The 23874-nt window shown below is 46.6% G+C and overlaps 1 protein-coding gene across 1 annotated transcript in view; it reads left to right on the top strand.

The window, feature by feature from the left end:
• LOC112242486 (kinesin-like protein KIF26B) overlaps nucleotides 1–23874 on the top strand; it is a gene marked incomplete at its 3' end in the record, with an annotated part of 214475 nt that overhangs the window by 82596 nt on the left and 108005 nt on the right. Inside the window, 2 exon segments of the mRNA XM_042319261.1 lie at nucleotides 1–75; nucleotides 4858–5024. The exon segment at nucleotides 1–75 is cut by the window's left edge and continues 618 nt beyond it. Of these exon segments, the coding sequence (XP_042175195.1) occupies nucleotides 1–75; nucleotides 4858–5024 (242 nt within the window).

Genomic DNA, 23874 nt, shown 5'->3' with positions numbered 1-23874 from the left:
AGCACGGCTGCCCTGCAGGCTCACCAGTACATGTCTCGCAGCAATGGAGGAGGAGTCACACTCTACCCCTACCAGGTGTGTGGTGTGTGTGTGTGGTGTGTGGTGTGGTGTGTGTGTTTATTTATTTATTTCACCTTTATTTAACCAGGTAGGCTAGTTGAGAACAAGTGTGGCCAAGATAAAGTGTGTGTTACACATGGAATAAACAAATTAACAAGTGTAGAAAACAAAGTCTATATACAATGTACAATGTGTGCAAAAGTCTAGTTACAATTTTGCAGATTAACACTGGATGTGTGTGTGTGTGATGATGATCTTTTTGAAGTGCAGGTAGATAGAATTGGGGGGAAAGGATCAAAATAAATGAAAGTGGATCTGTTTCCAAAAAGGCGTAACTGGAAAGAGAGTTGGCACAAAACAAAATGTGGAATTGTTATGTTCCGTGTCTGACTTTAGGGCCCATTTTCACAGGGATTGACCTTATTTTTCAAAATGTCTCCCCCAATTTGTTGACCAAAGGGAGAGGTGGAACTGTGAGGTTGAACTGAGCTGTCCTCCCTTTTCCTCTGAAATCGAGTTGCAGTCTGTCCCGGGTGTCGAGTCACGTCGGGTTCATTAGATTGTTTGGCCCTGATGACGTATATTAGCCATGAGCCAGGGGTCACACAAAGTCTATGTATGTGAGTAGAGGCTGTCCTCAGCTGAGAGTGGTAACCGAAGGGAAGATGAGGACATCTCTTGGAACAAAGGCTTCTGGGTGAGGACTGTAAACTGTTATCGAAAGAGACAGGTGGTGGGAGGGGGGTGGGGGGGGTTGGAGTACGTAAAATCAGGTTCTCCCCTTGAAGAGGGGATTGAAGTTTTTCGATTCTTAAAGTATGTACAAATTAGAGAGAGAGAGAGAGTTAGTGCTCTGTGTTCTGATTACATGTAACAATGAATATCCTGATAATGAGGACTCGGGGAACTCTCCTGTCACACCCACCCCTGTTCTCCCTCATCACCCTACCACCCTCTGTCCCTCACCTCACATCTCCCCCCTGTTCTCCCTCATCACCCTACCACCCTCTGTCCCTCACCTCACATCTCCCCCTGTTCTCCCTCATCACCCTACCACCCCCTGTCCCTCACCTCACATCTCTCCCACCCCTGTCCCTCACCTCACATCTCTCTCCCACCCCCTGTCCCTCACCTCACATCTCTCTCTCTCTCTCAGTCCCACCCCCTGTCCCTCACCTCACATCTCTCTCCCACCCCTGTCCCTCACCTCACATCTCTCCCACCCCCTGTCCCTCACCTCACATCTCTCCCACCCAATGTCCCTCACCTCACATCTCTCTCCCACCCCCTGTCCCTCACCTCACATCTCTCCCACCCAATGTCCCTCACCTCATCTCTCTCCCACCCCCTGTCCCTCACCTCACATCTCTCCCACCCCTGTCCCTCACCTCACATCTCTCTCCCACCCCCTGTCCCTCACCTCACATCTCTCTCCCACCCCCTGTCCCTCACCTCACATCTCTCCCACCCCCTGTCCCTCACCTCATCATCTCTCAAAATCCCACCCCTGTCCCTCACCTCACATCTCTCTCTCTCTCTCCCCTCTGACCCCCTGTCCCTCACCTCACATCTCTCTCCCACCCCCTGTCCCTCACCTCATTCATCTCTCTCCCACCCCCTGTCCCTCACCTCACATCTCTCTCTCTCTCTCCCACCCCCTGTCCCTCACCTCACATCTCTCTCCCACCCCTGTCCCTCACCTCACATCTCTCTCCCACCCCCTGTCCCTCACCTCACATCTCTCCCACCCAATGTCCCTCACCTCACATCTCTCCCACCCCTGTCCCTCACCTCACATCTCTCCCACCCCCTGTCCCTCACCTCACATCTCTCTCCCACCCCCTGTCCCTAACCTCACATCTCTCTCTCTCTCCCACCCCCGTCCCTCACCTCACATCTCTCTCCCACCCCCTGTCCCTCACCTCACATCTCTCTCCCACCCCCTGTCCCTCACCTCACATCTCTCTCCCACCCCCTGTCCCTCACCTCACATCTCTCTCCCTCCCACCCCTGTCCCTCACCTCACATCTCTCTCCCTCCCACCCCCTTTCCCTCACCTCACATCTCTCTCCCACCCCTGTCCCTCACCTCACATCTCTCTCCCACCCCCTGTCCCTCACCTCACATCTCCCTCTCCCACCCCTGTCCCTCACCTCACATCTCTCTCCCTGTCCCTCACCTCACATCTCTCTCCCACCCCCTGTCCCTCACCTCACATCTCTCTCCCATCCCCTGTCCCTCACCTCACATCTCCCTACCACCCCGTGTTCCCCCCTCTCCCTACCCCCTCATCTCCCTGTCTTCCCCTCATCTCCCCACCCCCTCCTCTCTCCCCACCCCCACCTCCTCTCCCTACCCCCTCATCTCCCTACCCCCTCATCTCCCCTGTTCCCCTCATCTCCCTACCCCTCATCTCCCCCGTTCCCCTCATCTCCCCGTGTTCCCCTCCTCTCCCTACCCCCTCATCTCCCTGTTCCCCTCATCTCCCTACCCCTCATCTCCCTGTTCCCCTCATCTCCCCTGTTCCCCTCATCTCCCCTGTTCCCCTCTCCCCTGTTCCCCTCATCTCCCCTGTTCCCCTCATCTCCCCTGTTCCCCTCATCTCCCCTGTTCCCCTCATCTCCCCTGTTCCCATCTCCCCTGTTCCCTGATCTCCCTACCGCCTCATCTCCCCTGTTCCCTTCATCTCCCCTGTTCCCCTCATCTCCCTACCTCCTCATTTCCCCTGTTCCCCTCATCTCCCTCACCCCCCTCATCATCATCTTGTCTCTCCCTCACTCTCCCCTTTCCCCTACACTCCTAACCCTTCTTCATCTCCCCTAAGCCTTTTTCTAACCCTTCTGTTGAATCATCCCTCACACCCTGTCTGTGTCCTCCACTCCCTCCCTCCTTTTCTTTTCTCTCCACTCTCCCTCCGTCCCCTCCGTCCTTTTTTCTCCTCTCTCTCCCTCCATCCCCTCCCTCCTTTTCTCTCCTCTCTCCCTCCGTCCCCTCCTTACTTTTCTCTCCTCTCTCCCTCCCTACGTCCCCTCCCTCCCTTTCTCTCCCTCCGTCCCCTCCCCCTTTTCTCTCTCCCTCCGTCCCCTCCCTCCTTTTCTCTCCTCTCTCCCTCCGTCCCCTCCCTCCTTTTCTCTCCTCTCTCCCTCTGTCCCCTCCCTCCTTTTCTCTCCTCTCTCCCTCCATCCCCTGTCCCAAGGTCACCTCTCTGAGGCCCGCTGGCACACAGCCCAGGGTGCTACTAGAAATACACTGTGTGTCTGTGAAATAAAGTCAGGAGGATATTATTATTATTATTATTTAAATGTAACCTTTATTTAACTAAACCCTCCCCTAACTCAGACGACACTGGGCCAATTGTGCGCTGCCCTATGGGACTCCTGATCACGGCCGGTTGTGATACATCCCGGGATCGAACCAGGGTCTGTAGATGCAGTGCCTTTGATCGCTGCTCCACTCAGGAGCTTTAAGATATACGAGTCCATTTGATTTCTTCCCTCCATTTTCCTTGTGCTGAGATGGCACGATGCCCATCAAAGAGCCATCAGTCAGCCATTGTCTTCACATTATGCCATAGTAGCATATAGCCTAGCCTGTAGCATAGCCCTGTGATACTAATAACATGCTTTAGCAGTGTAGAACAGCTGCACGCTAATCAAGAAGGGTTAGGCTCCCGCAAGCAGTCAAGTGCTGGCACCCGATCGAGTAGCCCCACACACACACACACACACACACACACACACACACACACACACACACACACACACACACACACACACACACACACATACATACACCTCCCAGTATGGTGTATGTGGCAGATGTCCTATATTTCTGTTTCTAAATCAGGTATTTTGGTCTGTGGATGATGCAAGTAGACTACTTCTACACTAATTAGCCAATCAATCAACCGTGTGTGTGTGTGTCCTGTGTAGCTCCTCTCTCCTCTTCCCTGCAGTAACATAGTGTGACATTAACACTCCTGTTTTACCATTAGAGCAGAGCGAGAACATGATGATAAATCACTGTGAATTCAGACAGGTCACACAGAACCTCCAGAGCTACACTACTGCTGGGGTGTGTGTGCATGTTGAAGGAGAGGGAACTAGGGAGTTGAGAAGAAAGCAGAGTGAGGAGATGGAGATGAAGAGGTTTGGGGGGGGAAGAAAAGGTGAGAGAGAGAGAGCTTTATAAATGGTTCTCTATATCGGGATGACATTTAAAGAATGCTGAGAAAGCGATATGGCGTGAGCCTGCTGGCACAAAATGGCCGCTGAGCTTCATCCATCCAGGTAGGACAACATATTAGTGGTGGATACTGGATAGGACTTACAGCCCCATACAATCTAAAGCACCTATAGTCAAAAATACTACATGAATCACTAGATGAATCCAATGCATTAGTTTTATGAATATTCTTTATACTTAACAAACATTACTGAATATGTGAAAATAAATTGTTAAGGTTAAATTGATCAACATGTTCAAGAGGAACAATCAGAGAGAGAGAGAGAGAGAGAGCTGTGCCAGTCGGGTAATATGGAGGTGACAGATGGAGGAGGATGGCACCAGGTCTCCCTCTGGCCTGACTGGCACTGTGTCACCAGTGGAAGGAAAACCTGTTCTTTTCTCTCCTTAAAGCAAACAAACAGGTGTAGTTCCTCCAGTCCTATATTCTTACTATTGTTTCTGTCTGTTGTCGTTACAGTCACACAACATGTGTGACCATCTCTCACCTATGTCCCCCTTTCTCTTTTGTGTTGTTATTGTTGTATCATGGCTGTGTGTGTGTGTGTGTAGATCTCGCAGATGATATCAGAGGGGTGTAGAGAGGGTCTGACGGAGGAGGCTCTGAACCACTACAATGCTGATCTCCCCGCCCCCTCACCCTCCAAGGTCCCTCCCACTTTGCAGGTTACCACGGCAACCCCAACCACCACCTCTGCCGCTGCATCGTTCTTCGCCAGGTAAGAACAACCAGATTTATATAACTTCACACCTTCATACAGTGTACATGTAAACACACAGTTAGACACACACACACTGACAAAGGCCTGCAGAGTCCTTCAGCCCTTCTCCTGCAATCTTCCCAAATGAGTCAACTGTGTGGAAAGAGATGTGTGTGTGTGTGTGTGTGTGTGTGTGTGGCCTGTTAACCAGTTCTATATTCAGTAGACGTATAAGTTACAGTGCATTCGGAAAGTATGGACCATTTCCACATTTTTTACGTTACAGCCTTATCCTAAAGTTGATTAAATAAATGTTTTGCCTCAATCTTAAACACAATACCCCATAATGACAAAATGAAAAACAGGATTTTAGAAATGTTTTCAAATGTATTAAAAATTAAAAACACAAGTATTTACAAAAGTATTCAGACCCTTTTGCTATGAGACTCGAAATTGATCTCCGGTGCATCTGGTTTCCATTGATCATCCTTGAGATGTTTCTACAACTTGATTGGTCCACCTGTGGTAAATTCAATTGGACATGATTTGGAAAGGCACACACCTGTCTCTATGAGGTCCCACAGTTGACAGTGCATGTCAGAGCAAAAACCAAGCCATGAGGTCGGACAAATTGTCCGTAGAGCTCCGAGACAGGATTGTGTTGAGGCACAGATCTGGGGAATGGTACCAGCATTGAAAGTCCTCAAGAGCACAGTGTCCTCCTTCATTCTTAATTGGAAGAAGTTTGGAACCACCAAGACTCTTCCTAGAGGTGGCCTCCCGGCCAAACTGAGCAATCGGGGGAGAAGGGCCTTGGTCAGGGAGGTGACCAAGAATCCAATGGTCACTCCGACAGAGCTCCAGAGTTCCTCTGTGGAGATGGGAGAACCTTTCAGAAGGACAACCATCTCTGCAGCACTCCACCAATCAGGCCTTTATGGTAGTAGTGGCCAGACAAAAGCCACTCCTCAGTAAAAGGCACATGACAGCCCACTTGGAGTTTGCCAAAAAGGCACCTAAAGGACTCTCAGACCATGAGAAACAAGATTCCCTGGTCTGATGAAACCAAGATTGAACTCTTTGGCCTGAATGCGAAGCATCACGTCTGGAAGAAACCAGGCACCATCCCTACGGTGAAGCATGGTGGTGGCAGCATCATACTGTGGGGATATTTTTCAGAGGCAGGGACTCGGAGACTAGTCAGGATCGAGGGAAAGATGAACGGACCTTGATGAAAACCTGCTCCAGAGCACTCAGGACCTCAGAATGGGGCAAAGGTTCACCTTCTAAAAGGAAAATGACCCTACAGCCAAAACAACACAGGATTGACTTCGGGACAAGTCTCTGAATGTACTTGAAAAAACTTTTTTTTTTCCGTCATTATGGGGTATTGTGTGTAGATTGATGAGGGGGAAAAAGGCTGTAATGTAAGAAAATGTGGAAAAAGGGAAGCCTGAATACTTTCTGAATGCTCTGTACATCATCAATAACAGGAATATTGAGACTGACAGTACATCAATAAAACACACGCACACATCCTAGTACAGTCGTCAATAACTCAGGCGATACATGAATAACTAATGTCAAAACATTAATATCTCTGTGTCTGTATCTATGACAGTTATTAAGACATCGAGGCCGACATTCTCCTCTAAACGCCGTCCCACAAAAAATGTGAGGGCAGATTCTGCATTGCATACCTCCACAGGTATTTCACTCTGCAATACATTGTGTTACACATCCCTTCTCAAATACGAACCTTATCCTAAATGTCCTATCTCCCTATACTGCTGAATGTTTCCTGGCTAGATTAAAGCAATAAGGCCTGGGGGGTGTGGTATATTGCCAATATACCATGGCTAAGGGCTGTTCTTAGGCACAACGCAAGGCCAATCAGCATTCGGGGTTCGAACCACCCGGTTGATAATTAAGCAATAAGGTCAGAGGGGGTGTGGTATATGGCCAATATACCACGGCTATGGGCTAGTCTTAGGCACAACGCAAGGCCAATCAGCATTCGGGGCTCGAACCACCCAGTTGATAATTAAGCAATAAGGTCAGAGGGGTGTGGTATATGGCCAATATACCACGGCTATGGGCTAGTCTTAGGCACAACGCAAGGCCAATCAGCATTCGGGGCTCGAACCACCCAGTTGATAATTAAGCAATAAGGTCAGAGGGGGTGTGGTATATGGCCAATATACCACGGCTATGGGCTGTTCTTAGGCACAACGACCACAAAACCCAGAGGTGCCTTATTGCTATTATAAACTGGTTACCAATGTAATTAGAGCAGTAAAAATATGTGTTTTGTTATACCCGTGGTATATGGCCTGATATAGCGTGGCTGTTAGCCAATCAGCATTCAGGGCTCGAACCACCCAGTTTATAATTAAGGATATACCACCTCTGATCTCTGTAGATTAAACCCAAACCTCTGATCTGTAGTCTTTCTTCTAGATTTATAATTCTAACCTTTGATTTATCTTAAGTCCTGGTCTCTGTTCTCTCCATCCTGACATAGTTAGGGAGAGAGGGAGGGATAGAGATACAACTAGATAACTGTGTTGTATGTTAACTCTGGTATCTGTGCGGCAGACACCATGGGCTCTATTTTAACAAACATAATGCAATGGCAAATCTTTACCTCTGGCTGTAGCGTTCTAGGTTCGGGGGTGTGCTGCTGGGCGCAGCAGCTGGGTTTTGATGAATGAACAAGTTGTTGGTGTGTCGAGGCGTGGCTCCTCACTGGCCAATCAGAACGTGCTCCATGGCTAAATATGGTGTTTCTTCAGGTTATATATTTTAAAAAATGTATGTATTGCTTTGTCATCAACTCCAATTCGAATGTTAGTCTGTTATAGCCTAATTCATTAAATAGCCTGCCCCATATTTGCTAAATATGTTAAACATGTTTTCAGTCCACATTGTTCTAGTTGCATTGCTTCAATATAGAAATACATTGTTAAACATCATCTAGAGCATTCACCCTGATATAGGGGCTAGGCCACTGTAAATTGCAGTCTGCCTGTAACGGTTTTCTAGTGGTGATGAAAGAGAGTCGGACCAAACTGCAGCGTGTCGATTGCGATCCATGTTTAATATAACAAAGAAACACGAACTTACAAAAAAACAATAAACGAAACCGAAACAGCCTATCTGGTGCAAACTAACAACGAGTACACATAGGACACTAAGGACAATCACCCACGACAAACTCAAAGAATATGGCTGCCTAAATATGGTTCCCAATCAGAGACAACGATAAGCATCTGCCTCTGATTGAGAACCACTCCAGACAGCCATAGACTTTGCTAGACAACCCACTAAGCTACAATCCCAATACCACCACCAAAACCCCAAGACAAACACACCACAATTACAAAAACCCCATGCCACACCCTGGCCTGACCAAATACATAAAGATGAACACAAAATACTTTGACCAGGGCGTGACAGAACCCCCCTAAGGTGCGGACTCCCGAACGCACCTCAAAACAATAGGGAGGGTCCGGGTGGGCGTCTGTCCATGGTGGCGGCTCGGGCGCGGGACGTGGACCCCACTCATTTAATGTCTTAGTCCCCTCTCCCTTCGTCCCTGGATAGTCCACCCTCGCCGCCGACCATGGCCTAGTAGTCCTCACCCAGAACCCCACTGGACTGAGGAGCAGATCGGGACTGAAGGACAGCTCGGGACTGAGGCAGCTCGGGACTGAGGGGAAGCTCGGGAGTGAGAGAAAGCTCAGGAGTGAGAGGAAGCTCAGGAGTGAGAGGAAGCTCAGGAGTGAGAGGAAGCTCAGGAGTGAGAGGAAGCTCAGGAGTGAGAGGAAGCTCAGGCAGGTTGATGGATCTACCAGATCCTGGCTGGCTGGTGGTTCCGGCAGATCCTGGCTGACTGGCACTTCTGGCGGATCCTGGCTGACTGGTGGGTCCTGGGAGACTGGCGGATCCTGGCTGACTGGCGGATCCTGGCTGACTGGCGGATCCTGGCAGACTGGCGGATCCTGGCAGACTGGCGGATCCTGGCAGACTGGCGGATCCTGGCAGACTGGCGGATCTAACTGATCCTGGCAGACTGGCGGATCCTGGCCGACTGGCAGATCCTGGCCGACTGGCAGATCCTGGCCGACTGGCAGATCCTGGCCGACTGGCAGATCCTGGCCGACTGGCAGATCCTGGCTGACTGGCAGATCCTGGCCGACTGGCAGTTCTGGCGGATCCTGGCAGACTGGCGGATCCTGGCAGACTGGCAGTTCTGGCGGATCCTGGCAGACTGGCGGATCCTGGCAGACTGGCGGATCCTGGCAGACTAGCGGATCCTGGCTGACTGGCGGATCCTGGTTGACTGGCACTTCTGGCGGATCCTGAAAGACTGGCGGATCCTGGCTGACTGGCGGATCATGGACTGGCGGATCCTGGCTGACTGGCGGATCCTGGCCGACTGGCAGTTCTGGCAGATCCCGGCTGACTGGCGGATCTGGAAGAGTCTGGTTGACTGGCAGATCTGGAAGAGTCTGGTTGACTGGCAGATCTGGAAGAGTCTGGTTGACTGGCAGATCTGGAAGAGTCTGGTTGACTGGCAGATCTGGAAGAGTCTGGTTGACTGGCAGATCTGGAAGAGTCTGGTTGACTGGCAGATCTGGAAGAGTCTGGTTGACTGGCAGATCTGGAAGAGTCTGGTTGACTGGCAGATCTGGAAGAGTCTGGTTGACTGGCAGATCTGGAAGAGTCTGGTTGACTGGCAGATCTGGAAGAGTCTGGTTGACTGGCAGATCTGGAAGAGTCTGGTTGACTGGCAGATCTGGAAGAGTCTGGCTGACTGGCAGATCTGGAAGAGTCTGGCAGACTGGCGATGCTGGGCAGACCGGCGGCGCCGGGCAGACTGGCGGCGCCGGGCAGACTGGCGGCGCCGGGCAGACTGGCGACGCTGGGCAGACTGGCGACGCTGGGCAGACTGGCGGTGCTGGGCAGACTGACGACGCTGGGCAGACTGACGACGCTGGGCAGACTGGCGGTGCTGGGCAGACTGGCGATGCTGGGCAGACTGGCGATGCTGGGCAGACTGGCGATGCTGGGCAGACTGGCGATGCTGGGCAGACTGATGGCGCTGGGCAGACTGGCGATGCTGGGCAGACGGGGGCACTGGCGGCGCTGGGCAGACTGGCGGCACTAGCTGCCTCATATAGGCTGACAGCTCTGGCGGCTTCTTACAGACTGACCGCTCTGGCGGCTCCGTGCTGACTGGCAGCTCCTTGCAGACTGGCAGCTCCTTGCAGACTGGCAGCTCCTTACAGACTGACAGCTCCGTGCAGACTGACAGCTCCGTGCAGACTGACAGCTCCGTGCAGACTGGATGCTCCATGCAGACTGGCTGCTCCATGCAGACTGACAGCTCTGGCTGCTTCATGCAGACTGACAGCTCTGGCTGCTCCATGTAGACTGGCTGCTTCATGCAGACTGACAGCTCGGGCTGCTTCATGTAGACTGACAGCTCTGGCTGCTCCATGCGGACTGACAGCTCTGGCTGCTCCATGTAGACTGACTGCTTCATGCAGACTGGCAGCTCGGGCTGCTTCATGTAGACTGACAGCTCTGGCTCCTCCATGCAGACTGACAGCTCTGACTGCTCCATGCAGACTGACAGCTCTGGCTGCTTCATGCAGACTGGCAGCTCTGGCTGCTCTATGTAGACTGGCTGCTTCATGCAGACTGGCAGCTCGGGCTGCTTCATGTAGACTGACAGCTCTGGCTGCTCCATGCGGACTGACAGCTCTGGCTGCTCCATGCAGACTGACAGCTCTGGCTGCTCCATGTAGACTGGCTGCTTCATGCAGACTGGCAGCTCGGGCTGCTTCATGTAGACTGACAGCTCTGGCTGCTCCATGCAGACTGACAGCTCTGACTGCTCCATGCAGACTGACAGCTCTGACTGCTCCATGCAGACTGGCAGCTCTGGCTGCGCTGAACAGGCGGGAGACTCCTGCAGCGCTGTGTCGGAGGAAGGCTCTGGCTGCGCTAAACAGGCGGAAGACTCCGGCAGCGCTGTAGAGGAGGAAGGCTCTGGCTGCGCTGAACAGGCGGGAGGCTCCGGCAGCGCTGTAGAGGAGAAAGGCTCTGGCTGCGCTGAACAGGCGGGAGGCTCCGGCAGCGCTGTAGAGGAGGAAGGCTCTGGCTGCGTTAAACAGGCGGGAGACTCCAGCAGCGCAGGAGAGGAGAAAAGCGCTGGCTGCGCTGAACAGGCGAGGCACACTGAAGGCCTGGTGCGTGGTGCTGGAACTGGTGGTACTGGATCGAGGACACGCACAGGAAGCCTGGTGCGGGGAGCTGCTACCGGAGGGCTGGGGTGTGGAGGTGGTACTGGATAGACCGGACCGTGCAGGCGCACTGGAGCTCTTGAGCACCGAGCCTGCCCAACCTTACCTGGCTCGATGCCCACTCTAGCCCGGCCGATACGAGGAGCTGGAATATACCGAACCGGGCTGTGCACCCGCACTGGAGACACCGTGCGCTCCACAGCATAACACGGTGCCTGCCCGGTCTCTCCAGCCCCCGGTAAGCACAGGGAGTTTGCGCAGGTCTCCTACCTGGCATAGCCATACTCCCTGTAAGCCCCCCCAAGAAATTTTTGGGGCTGACTCTCGGGCTTCCATCCGCTCTGCCGTGCTAGCTCCTCATAATGCCGCCTCTCTGCTTTTGCTGCCTCCAGCTCGGCTTTGGGGCGACAATAATCTCCAGGCTCATTCCAGGGTCCTTTACCGTCCAATTCCTCCTCCCATGTCCATAACTCCAGGTGGTGCAACCTCTCCCACTGTAGCTGCTGCTGCTCCTGCTGCTGCTGCCTCTGTTGCCTCTTCTCCTGTTGCTCCTTTGGGCGGCTACACTCCCCTGGTTTAGCCCAGGGTCCTCTCCCGTCGAAGATCTCCTCCCATGACCAGAAATCCTTGGTGAGCATCTCCTTTTCGGCTGCTCCTGCCTGTTGACACGCCGCTTGGTCCGTTGGTGGTGGGTGATTCTGTAACGGTTTTCTAGTGGTGATGAAAGAGAGTCGGACCAAACTGCAGCGTGTCGATTGCGATCCATGTTTAATATAACAAAGAAACACGAACTTACAAAAAAACAATAAACGAAACCGAAACAGCCTATCTGGTGCAAACTAACAACGAGTACACATAGGACACTAAGGACAATCACCCACGACAAACTCAAAGAATATGGCTGCCTAAATATGGTTCCCAATCAGAGACAACGATAAGCATCTGCCTCTGATTGAGAACCACTCCAGACAGCCATAGACTTTGCTAGACAACCCACTAAGCTACAATCCCAATACCACCACCAAAACCCCAAGACAAACACACCACAATTACAAAAACCCCATGCCACACCCTGGCCTGACCAAATACATAAAGATGAACACAAAATACTTTGACCAGGGCGTGACACTGCCAAACATAGTCAATAAGAAATATTAAATTCACTAGGCTATTGATAAGGCCTAAAAAGACAAGGCAATTTTTTAAGTAGTCATGTCTAAACAGAGTTACAGGCACCGTAATTGATCCCCGTGGGTGTATAATTCAGACAAGGCTATTTAGAATATGGAGGGTTTTACCCACTTTTCACAGGAGCTGGATAAAGGTCCACTCACCGTTATGCAGTGGTGTAAAGTACTTAAGTAAAAAAAAACTTGAAAGTACTACTTAAATAGTTCTTTGGGGTATCTGTACTTGACTTTGCTATTTATATTTTTGAATACTTTTACTTCACTACATTTTCCTTGGTACCCAAAAGTACTCGTTACATTTGGAATGTTAAGCAGGACAGGAAAATAGTCAAATTCACGCACTTATCAACAGAACATCCCTGGTCGTCCCTACTGCCTCTGATCTGGCGGACTCACTAAACAGAGAACATCCCTGGTCGTCCCGACTGCCTCTGATCTCGCGGACTCACTAAACACATGCTTTGTCTGTAAATGATGTCTGAGTGTTGGAGTGTGCCTCTGGCTTTCCGTAAATAAACAAATAAAATGGTGTAATCTGGTTTGCTTAATATAAGGAGTTTGAAATTATTTATACTTTTACTTTTGATACTTAAGTATATTTTAAACCAATTACTTTTAGACTTTTACTCAAGTAGAATTTTACTGGGTGACTTTCACCTTAATAGAAAATGACTCAAGTAAAAGTATCTTTACTTTTACTCAAGTATGACAGTTGGGTACTTTTTCCACCCCTGGCGTTATGGTGCTCGCAAATGTAATGTTTTGTAAACATAATGGAACCATCTTACAGATCACATTTGCACTTCTCCAGAAATAGCAGATGAAATTGCATTGCATTCCAGCCATGTACGTTCTCATGTACAATCAATCTGTTTTTTAAACCAACAACGATATTTCCAAATAGGATCGGGTCAGAGGCACGATATCATAAATTGTTTCTCTCGTTCCATGGCACTGTGTGCACACGTAGGCCTAAATGTCTTTACGCATAACATTTGCACGTCTATGCATAAATACTAGGCTCCTGTCAATTGTATCATTGCCTATGTGCGAGGCGTTGATATGGTGTTATAGGAGGACTGAATAGTTTGGACAGGAGGAGCATGTCTTTGGTAATCGGACAAGGGTACTCTTTGAAAATGGGGAAGGATATCCCAGGTTTGTGAATAGTGAAAAAGCATGAAAGCAAAAACTTCCTAAATATTTTAACGCACTCTCACTAGACTATTTAAAAACCCCTTTATTTAAGGCTAGTTTTGGCTAATGGCCAGGATAAAAAGATGTACCTATGTGAAGCTGCTAAATCGCCCTTGTTTAGGAGGAGGGTAGGCTATGATTGGATTTTAATCAAACTTAACAAAATGGGGGGAAAAACAATAGTTTTTTATGTTTCTAAGCACGAGATTCACCGGCACAAAAGGCACATCTCTCCTTCCATGGCCACTGTGTATCATGAACATCTCTCCTTCCATGGCCACTGTGTGTCATGAATATCTCTCCTTCCATGGCCACTGTGTGTCATGAACATCTCTCCTTCCATGGCCACTGTGTGTCATGAACATCTCTCCTTCCATGGCCACTGTGTGTCATGAATATCTCTCCTTCCATGGCCACTGTGTGTCATGAATATCTCTCCTTCCATGGCCACTGTGTGTCATGAATATCTCTCCTTCCATGGCCACTGTGTGTCATGAACATCTCTCCTTCCATGGCCACTGTGTGTCATGAACATCTCTCCTTCCATGGCCACTGTGTGTCATGAACATCTCTCCTTCCATGGCCACTGTGTGTCATGAACATCTCTCCTACCATGGCCACTGTGTGTCATGAACATCTCTCCTTCCTTCCATGGCCACTGTGTGTCATGAACATCTCTCCTACCATGGCCACTGTGTGTCATGAATATCTCTCCTTCCATGTCCACTGTGTGTCATGAACATCTCTCCTTCCATGGCCACTGTGTGTCATGAACATCTCTCCTTCCATGTCCACTGTGTGTCATGAATATCTCTCCTTCCATGGCCACTGTGTGTCATGAACATCTCTCCTTCCATGGCCACTGTGTGTCATGAACATCTCTCCTTCCATGGCCACTGTGTGTCATGAACATTTCTCCTTCCATGGCCACTGTGTGTCATGAACATCTCTCCTTCCATGGCCACTGTGTGTCATGAACATCTCTCCTTCCATGGCCACTGTGTGTCATGAACATCTCTCCTTCCATGGCCACTGTGTGTCATGAACATCTCTCCTTCCATGGCCACTGTGTGTCATGAACATCTCTCCTTCCATGGCCACTGTGTGTCATGAACATCTCTCCTTCCATGGCCACTGTGTGTCATGAACATCTCTCCTACCATGGCCACTGTGTGTCATGAACATCTCTCCTTCCATGTCCACTGTGTGTCATGAACATCTCTCCTTCCATGGCCACTGTGTGTCATGAATATCTCTCCTTCCATGTCCACTGTGTGTCATGAATATCTCTCCTTCCATGTCCACTGTGTGTCATGAACATCTCTCCTTCCATGTCCACTGTGTGTCATGAATATCTCTCCTTCCATGGCCACTGTGTGTCATGAATATCTCTCCTTCCATGGCCACTGTGTGTCATGAACATCTCTCCTTCCATGGCCACTGTGTGTCATGAACATTTCTCCTTCCATGGCCACTGTGTGTCATGAACATCTCTCCTTCCATGGCCACTGTGTGTCATGAACATCTCTCCTTCCATGGCCACTGTGTGTCATGAACATCTCTCCTTCCATGGCCACTGTGTGTCATGAACATCTCTCCTTCCATGGCCACTGTGTGTCATGAACATCTCTCCTTCCATGGCCACTGTGTGTCATGAACATCTCTCCTTCCATGGCCACTGTGTGTCATGAACATCTCTCCTTCCATGGCCACTGTGTGTCATGTCTGGAGAGGCTGTGCATGAAATGGTCCACTTTTGTACTTTGTTTTTAAGGACACACCTCAGATATTGGCAAGGCAAGCAAGCTGATGTTCCTCAGGTAAATAGCTGAGCCTGACGTTAAGGCTGGAAAATGCCAGTGCGCCAGTTTTATCCATGACGAAATTGCAAACTGACGTGTGTTTAACACTTATAGAGCCCCATGTCTGTGTTCCTTCCCTACTCTAACAGACAAACTGCTTCTGGCAATCTCCCTCTCAACTCCCTCTCAAAACGGTTAAGCGCTCGTACACATACTGTATATTATAAAATGAACCAAATGCTGTAAGTTTTGGACTATACTGTATACGTGTTAGGGCCACACTTATGGCTTTATATAAGTGATATGGCTACTCTGCGTCAGGCTGTGCCAATGTTTCCGTAATATAATGTCCTGATAATGGTAAGGTGAGTTAGCTGGGGAAAAGATATACTGAATGCAATATGCACACACACACATACATACCTAATGAGGTACAGCACTCGATATATAAATTCATTCTGGTTTTTCCATATGTGTACATCGCTCTGTAGCTTTGGTGCTGCAGTTGTGTGTGTGTGATTTACGAGTGCCATGCTCCTGTGTAGCAGACAGTGTTGGCTGTGTTCAGGCTGTCAAGCAGGTGAGAGGAGATGGGGGTCGTAAATCGTATGGAGGTGTGTGTGTTTGGGGTTCTAGCTGCACACACACCTGAATGACATTCCACACACACATTGTCACACAGACACACACTCTCTCCTGCCTGTCTGTTTATAGATTTATGCCAGCTGTAACTGGCTGTGTTTTTTATGGTACAGGTGTCATGACCTGTATGTCTGGATGAGGAGGTGTGTGTGTGTGTGAGCAACGATTTATGGTCCTTTCTTATATCCGACTTCCTCTCCTCCCTTCTCCTCTTCTCCCTCCTCTCCTTTCCTCTCCTCTACCTTCCTCTACCTTCCTCTCTTCTCCCCCTCTCCTTTCCTCTCCTCTACCTTCCTCTACCTTCCTCTCTTCTCCCCACTCTACTTTCCTCTCCTCTACCTTCCTCTACCTTTCTCTCTTCTCCCCCCGTCTCCTTTCCTCTCCTCTACCTTCCGCTACCTTCCTCTCCTCTCCCTTTTTGTCTTCTCCCCTCTCCCTTCCTCTCATTTCCTCCCCTTTCCTTTCTCCTCCTCTCCCTTCTCATCTCCTTTCTTCTCCTCGTCCCCTTTCCTCTCCTTTCCTTTCCTCCCCTTTCCTTTCCTCTTCTCCCCACCTGTCCTCTCCTCCTCCCCTTTCCTCTCCTTTCCCCTCCTTTCCTCTCCCTTCTCCTTCCTTTCCTCTCCCTTCCTTTCCTCTCCCTTCCTTCCCTCTTCCTTCCTCTACCTTCCTCTCCTTTCTTCTTCTCTCATCTGAGTATTGATGGCTAGTAAAGAGAACAATGAAACTAAGAGGAGATGTGTAGATGATGAATCCAGCATGTGTCTGGGAGATAAATCAGACATGTGCTGGGGAAACAGAGGAGCGAGAACGTGTAATAACTGAGGAGAGAGAACGTGTAATAACTAACAGAGGAGAGAGAACGTGTAATAACTAACATATGGAGAGAGAACGTGTAATAACTAACAGAGGAGAGAGAACGTGTAATTAACAGAGGAGAGAGAACGTGTAATAACTAACAGATGGAGAGAACGTGTAATAACTAACAGATGGAGAGAGAACGTGTAATTAACAGAGGAGAGAGAACGTGTAATAACTAACAGATGGAGAGAGAACGTGTAATAACTTAGAGGAGAGAGAACGTGTAATAACTAACAGATGGAGAGAGAAACGTGTAATAACTAACAGATGGAGAGAGAACGTGATGGAGAGAGAACGTAATAACTAACAGATGGAGAGAGAACGTGTAATAACTAACAGATGGAGAGAGAACGTGTAATAACTAACAGAGGAGAGAGAACGTGTAATAACTAACAGAGGAGAGAGAACGTGTAATAACTAACAGAGGAGAGAGAACGTGTAATAACTAACAGAGGAGAGAGAACGTGTAATAACTAACAGAGGAGAGAGAACGTGTAATAACTAACAGATGGAGAGAGAACGTGTAATAACTAATAACAGATGGAGAGAGAACGTGTAATAACTAACAGATGAGAGAGAGAACGTGTAATAACTAACAGATGGAGAGAGAACGTGTAATAACTAACAGATGGAGAGAGAACGTGTAATAACTAACAGATGGAGAGAGAACGTGTAATAACTAACAGATGGAGAGAGAACGTGTAATAACTAACAGATGGAGAGAGAACGTGTAATTAACAGAGGAGAGAGAACGTGTAATAACTAACAGATGGAGAGAGAACGTGTAATAACTAACAGATGGAGAGAGAACGTGTAATTAACAGAGGAGAGAGAACGTGTAATAACTAACAGAGGAGAGAGAACGTGTAATAACTAACAGAGGAGAGAGAACGTGTAATAACTAACAGATGGAGAGAGAACGTGTAATAACTAACAGATGGAGAGAGAACGTGTAATAACTAACAGATGGAGAGAGAACGTGTAATAACTAACAGAGGAGAGAGAACGTGTAATAACTAACAGAGGAGAGAGAACGTGTAATAACTAACAGATGGAGAGAGAACGTGTAATAACTAACAGATGGAGAGAGAACGTGTAATAACTAACAGATGGATAGAGAACGTGTAATAACTAACAGAGGAGAGAGAATGTGTAATAACTAACAGAGGAGGGAGAATGTAATAACTAACAGAGGAGGGAGAACGTGTAATAACTAACAGATGGAGAGAGAACGTGTAATAACTAACAGATGGAGAGAGAATGTGTAATAACTAGCAGAGGAGAGAGAACGTGTAATAACTAACAGAGGAGAGAGAATGTGTAATAACTAACAGAGGAGGGAGAATGTGTAATAACTAGCAGAGGAGGGAGAACGTGTAATAACTAACAGAGGAGAGAGAACGTGTAATAACTAACAGATGGAGAGAGAACGTGTAATAACTAACAGAGGAGAGAATGTGTAATAACTAACAGAGGAGAGAGAACGTGTAATAACTAACAGAGGAGAGAGAATGTGTAATAACTAACAGAGGAGGGAGAATGTGTAATAACTAACAGAGGAGGGAGAACGTGTAATAACTAACAGATGGAGAGAGAACGTGTAATAACTAACAGAGGAGAGAGAATGTGTAATAACTAGCAGAGGAGAGAGAACGTGTGATAATAACTAACAGATGGAGAGAGAACGTGTAATAACTAACAGATGGAGAGAGAACGTGTAATAACTAACAGATGGAGAGAGAACGTGTAATAACTAACAGATGGAGAGAGAACGTGTAATAACTAACAGAGGAGAGAGAACGTGTAATAACTAACAGAGGAGAGAGAACGTGTAATAACTAACAGATGGAGAGAGAACGTGTAATAACAGAGGAGAGAGAACGTGTAATAACTAACAGAGGAGAGAGAATGTGTAATAACTAACAGAGGAGGAGAACGTAATAACTAACAGAGGAGAGAGAACGTAACAGATGGAGAGAGAACGTGTAATAACTAACAGAGGAGAGAGAATGTGTAATAACTAACAGAGGAGAGAGAACGTGTAATAACTAACAGAGGAGAGAGAACGTGTAATAACTAACAGATGGAGAGAGAACGTGTAATAACTAACAGATGGAGAGAGAACGTGTAATAACTAACAGATGGAGAGAGAACGTGTAATAACTAACAGATGGAGAGAGAATGTGTAATAACTAACAGAGGAGAGAGAATGTGTAATAACTAACAGAGGAGAGAGAACGTGTAATAACTAACAGATGGAGAGAGAACGTGTAATAACTAACAGAGGAGAGAGAACGTGTAATAACTAACAGAGGAGAGAGAACGTGTAATAACTAACAGATGGAGAGAGAACGTGTAATAACTAACAGATGGAGAGAGAACGATGTAATAACTAACAGAGAGAGAGAATGTGTAATAACTAACAGATGGAGAGAGAACGTGTAATAACTAACAGATGGAGAGAGAACGTGTAATAACTAACAGATGGAGAGAGAACGTGTAATAACTAACAGATGGAGAGAGAACGTGTAATAACTAACAGAGGGGAGAGAACGTGTAATAACTAACAGAGGAGAGAGAACGTGTAATAACTAACAGATGGAGAGAGAACATGTAATAACTAACAGATGGAGAGAGAACATGTAATAACTAAAAGAGGAGAGAGAACGTGTAATAACTAACAGAGGAGAGAGAACGTGTAATAACTAACAGATGGAGAGAGAACGTGTAATAACTAACAGATGGAGAGAGAACGTGTAATAACTAACAGATGGAGAGAGAACGTGTAATAACTAACAGATGGAGAGAGAACGTGTAATAACTAACAGATGGAGAGAGAACGTGTAATAACTAACAGATGGAGAGAGAACGTGTAATAACTAACAGATGGAGAGAGAACGTGTAATAACTAACAGAGGAGAGAGAACGTGTAATAACTAACAGATGGAGAGAGAACGTGTAATAACTAACAGATGGAGAGAGAACGTGTAATAACTAACAGATGGAGAGAGAACGTGTAATAACTAACAGATGGAGAGAGAACGTGTAATAACTAACAGATGGAGAGAGAACGTGTAATAACTAACAGATGGAGAGAGAACGTGTAATAACTAACAGATGGAGAGAGAACGTGTAATAACTAACAGAGGAGAGAGAACGTGTAATAACTAACAGATGGAGAGAGAACGTGTAATAACTAACAGAGGAGAGAGAACGTGTAATAACTAACAGAGGAGAGAGAACGTGTAATAACTAACAGATGGAGAGAGAACGTGTAATAACTAACAGAGGAGAGAGAACGTGTAATAACTAACAGATGGAGAGAGAACGTGTAATAACTAACAGAGGAGAGAGAACGTGTAATAACTAACAGAGGAGAGAGAACGTGTAATAACTAACAGAGGAGAGAGAACGATGTAATAACTAACAGATGGAGAGAGAACGTGTAATTAACAGAGGAGAGAGAAATAACTAACGTGTAATAACTAACAGATGGAGAGAGAACGTGTAATAACTTACAGATGGAGAGAGAACGTGTAATAACTAACAGAGGAGAGAGAACGTGTAATAACTAACAGATGGAGAGAGAACGTGTAATAACTAACAGATGGAGAGAGAACATGTAATAACTAAGATGAGAGAGAATGTGTAATAACTAACAGAGGAGAGAGAACGTGTAATAACTAACAGATGGAGAGAGAACGTGTAATAACTAACAGATGGAGAGAGAACGTGTAATAACTAACAGAGAGAACGTGTAATAACTTACAGAGGAGAGAGAACGTGTAATAACTAACAGAGGAGAGAGAACGTGTAATAACTAACAGAGGAGAGAGAACGTGTAATAACTAACAGAGGAGAGAGAACGTGTAATAACTAACAGAGGAGAGAACGTGTAATAACTAACAGAGGAGAGAGAACGTGTAATAACTAACAGAGAGAGAGAACGTGTAATAACTAACAGAGGAGAGAGAACGTGTAATAACTAACAGAGGAGAGAGAACGTGTAATAACTAACAGAGGAGAGAGAACGTGTAATAACTAACAGATGGAGAGAGAACGTGTAATAACTAACAGAGGAGAGAGAACGTGTAATAACTAACAGATGGAGAGAGAACGTGTAATAACTAACAGATGGAGAGAGAACGTGTAATAACTAACAGATGGAGAGAGAACGTGTAATAACAACAGATGGAGAGAGAACGTGTAATAACTAACAGAGGAGAGAGAAATAACGATGGAGTAATAACTAACAGATGGAGAGAGAACGTGTAATAACTAACAGAGGAGAGAGAACGTGTAATAACTAACAGAGGAGAGAGAACGTGTAATAACTAACAGAGGAGAGAGAACGTGTAATAACTAACAGAGGAGAGAGAACGTGTAATAACTAACAGAGGAGAGAGAACGTGTAATAACTAACAGATGGAGAGAGAACGTGTAATAACTAACAGATGGAGAGAGAACGTGTAATAACTAACAGAGGAGAGAGAACGTGTAATAACTAACAGATGGAGAGAGAACGTGTAATAACTAACAGAGGAGAGAGAACGATGTAATAACTAACAGAGGAGAGAGAACGTGTAATAACTAACAGATGGAGAGAAACGTGTAATAACTAACAGAGGAGAGAGAACGTGTAATAACTAACAGAGGAGAGAGAACGTGTAATAACTAACAGATGGAGAGAGAACGTGTAATAACTAACAGAGGAGAGAGAACGTGTAATAACTAACAGATGGAGAGAGAACGTGTAATAACTAACAGATGGAGAGAGAACGTGTAATAACTAACAGATGGAGAGAGAACGTGTAATAACTAACAGATGGAGAGAGAACGTGTAATAACTAACAGATGGAGAGAGAACGTGTAATAACTAACAGATGGAGAGAGAACGTGTAATAACTAACAGATGGAGAGAGAACGTGTAATAACTAACAGATGGAGAGAGAACGTGTAATAACTAACAGATGGAGAGAGAACGTGTAATAACTAACAGATGGAGAGAGAACATGTAATAACTAACAGAGGAGAGACGTGTAATAACTAACAGAGGAGAGAGAACGTGTAATAACTAACAGATGGAGAGAACGTGTAATAACTAACAGATGGAGAGAGAACGTGTAATAACTAACAGAGGAGAGAGAACGTGTAATAACTAACAGATGGAGAGAGAACGTGTAATAACTAACAGATGGAGAGAGAACGTGTAATAACAGAGGAGAGAGAAACGTGTAATAACTAACAGATGGAGAGAGAACGTGTAATAACTAACAGAGGGAGAGAGAACGTGTAATAACTAACAGATGGAGAGAACGTGTAATAACTAACAGAGAGAACGTGTAATAACTAACAGAGGAGAGAGAACGTGTAATTAACAGAGGAGAGAGAACGTGTAATAACTAACAGATGGAGAGAGAACGTGTAATAACTAACAGATGGAGAGAACGTGTAATAACTAACAGAGGAGAGAACGTGTAATAACTAACAGATGGAGAGAACGTGTAATAACTAACAGATGGAGAGAACGTGTAATAACTAACAGAGGGAGAGAACGTGTAATAACTAACAGATGGAGAGAGAACATGTAATAACTAACATATGGAGAGAAACGTGTAATAACTAACAGATGGAGAGAGAACGTGTAATAACTAACAGATGGAGAACGAGAACGTGTAATAACTAACAGATGGAGAGAGAACGTGTAATAACTAACAGAGGAGAGAGAACGTGTAATAACTAACAGATGGAGAGAGAACGTGTAATAACTAACAGATGGAGAGAGAACGTGTAATAACTAACAGAGGAGAGAGAACGTGTAATAACTAACAGAGGAGAGAGAACGAATAACTGAGGAGAGAAACGTGTAATAATTAACAGAGGAGAGAGAGAACGTGTAATAACAGAGGAGAGAGAACGTGTAATTAACAGAGGAGAGAGAACGTGTAATAACTAACAGATGGAGAGAGAACGTGTAATAACTAACAGAGGAGAGAGAACGTGTAATAACTAACAGATGGAGAGAGAACGTGTAATAACTGAGGAGAGAGAACGTGTAATTAACAGAGGAGAGAGAACGTGTAATAACTAACAGATGGAGAGAGAATGTGTAATAACTAACAGATGGAGAGAGAACGTGTAATAACTAACAGAGGAGAGAGAACGTGTAATAACTAACAGATGGAGAGAGAACGTGTAATAACTAACAGATGGAGAGAGAACGTGTAATAATTAAGAGGAGAGAGAACGTGTAATAACTAACAGATGGAGAGAGAACGTGTAATAACTAACAGATGGAGAGAGAACGTGTAATAACTAACAGATGGAGAGAGAACGTGTAATAACTAACAGAGAGAACGTGTAATAACTACAGAGGAGAGAGAACGTGTAATAACTAACAGAGGAGAGAGAACGTGTAATAACTAACAGAGGAGAGAGAGAACGTGTAATAACTACAGAGGAGAGAGAACGTGTAATAACTAACAGAGGGAGAGAACGTGTAATAACTAACAGAGGAGAGAACGTGTAATAACTAACAGAGGAGAGAGAACGTGTAATAACTAACAGAGGAGAGAGAACGTGTAATAACTAACAGAGGAGAGAGAACGTGTAATAACTAACAGATGGAGAGAACGTGTAATAACTAACAGAGGAGAGAGAACGTGTAATAACTAACAGATGGAGAGAGAACGTGTAATAACTAACAGATGGAGAGAGAACGTGTAATAACTAACAGATGGAGAGAGAACGTGTAATAACAACAGATGGAGAGAGAACGTGTAATAACTAACAGATGGAGAGAAACGTGTAATAACTAACAGAGGAGAGAGAACGTGTAATAACTAACAGATGGAGAGAGAACGTG

This window comes from Oncorhynchus tshawytscha, unplaced genomic scaffold, assembly GCF_018296145.1.
Source record: "Oncorhynchus tshawytscha isolate Ot180627B unplaced genomic scaffold, Otsh_v2.0 Un_contig_1824_pilon_pilon, whole genome shotgun sequence".
Lineage (NCBI taxonomy): Eukaryota > Metazoa > Chordata > Actinopteri > Salmoniformes > Salmonidae > Oncorhynchus > Oncorhynchus tshawytscha.
Note: the sequence above shows the minus strand (reverse complement) of the source record. Positions and strands in the feature narration are given on the sequence as shown.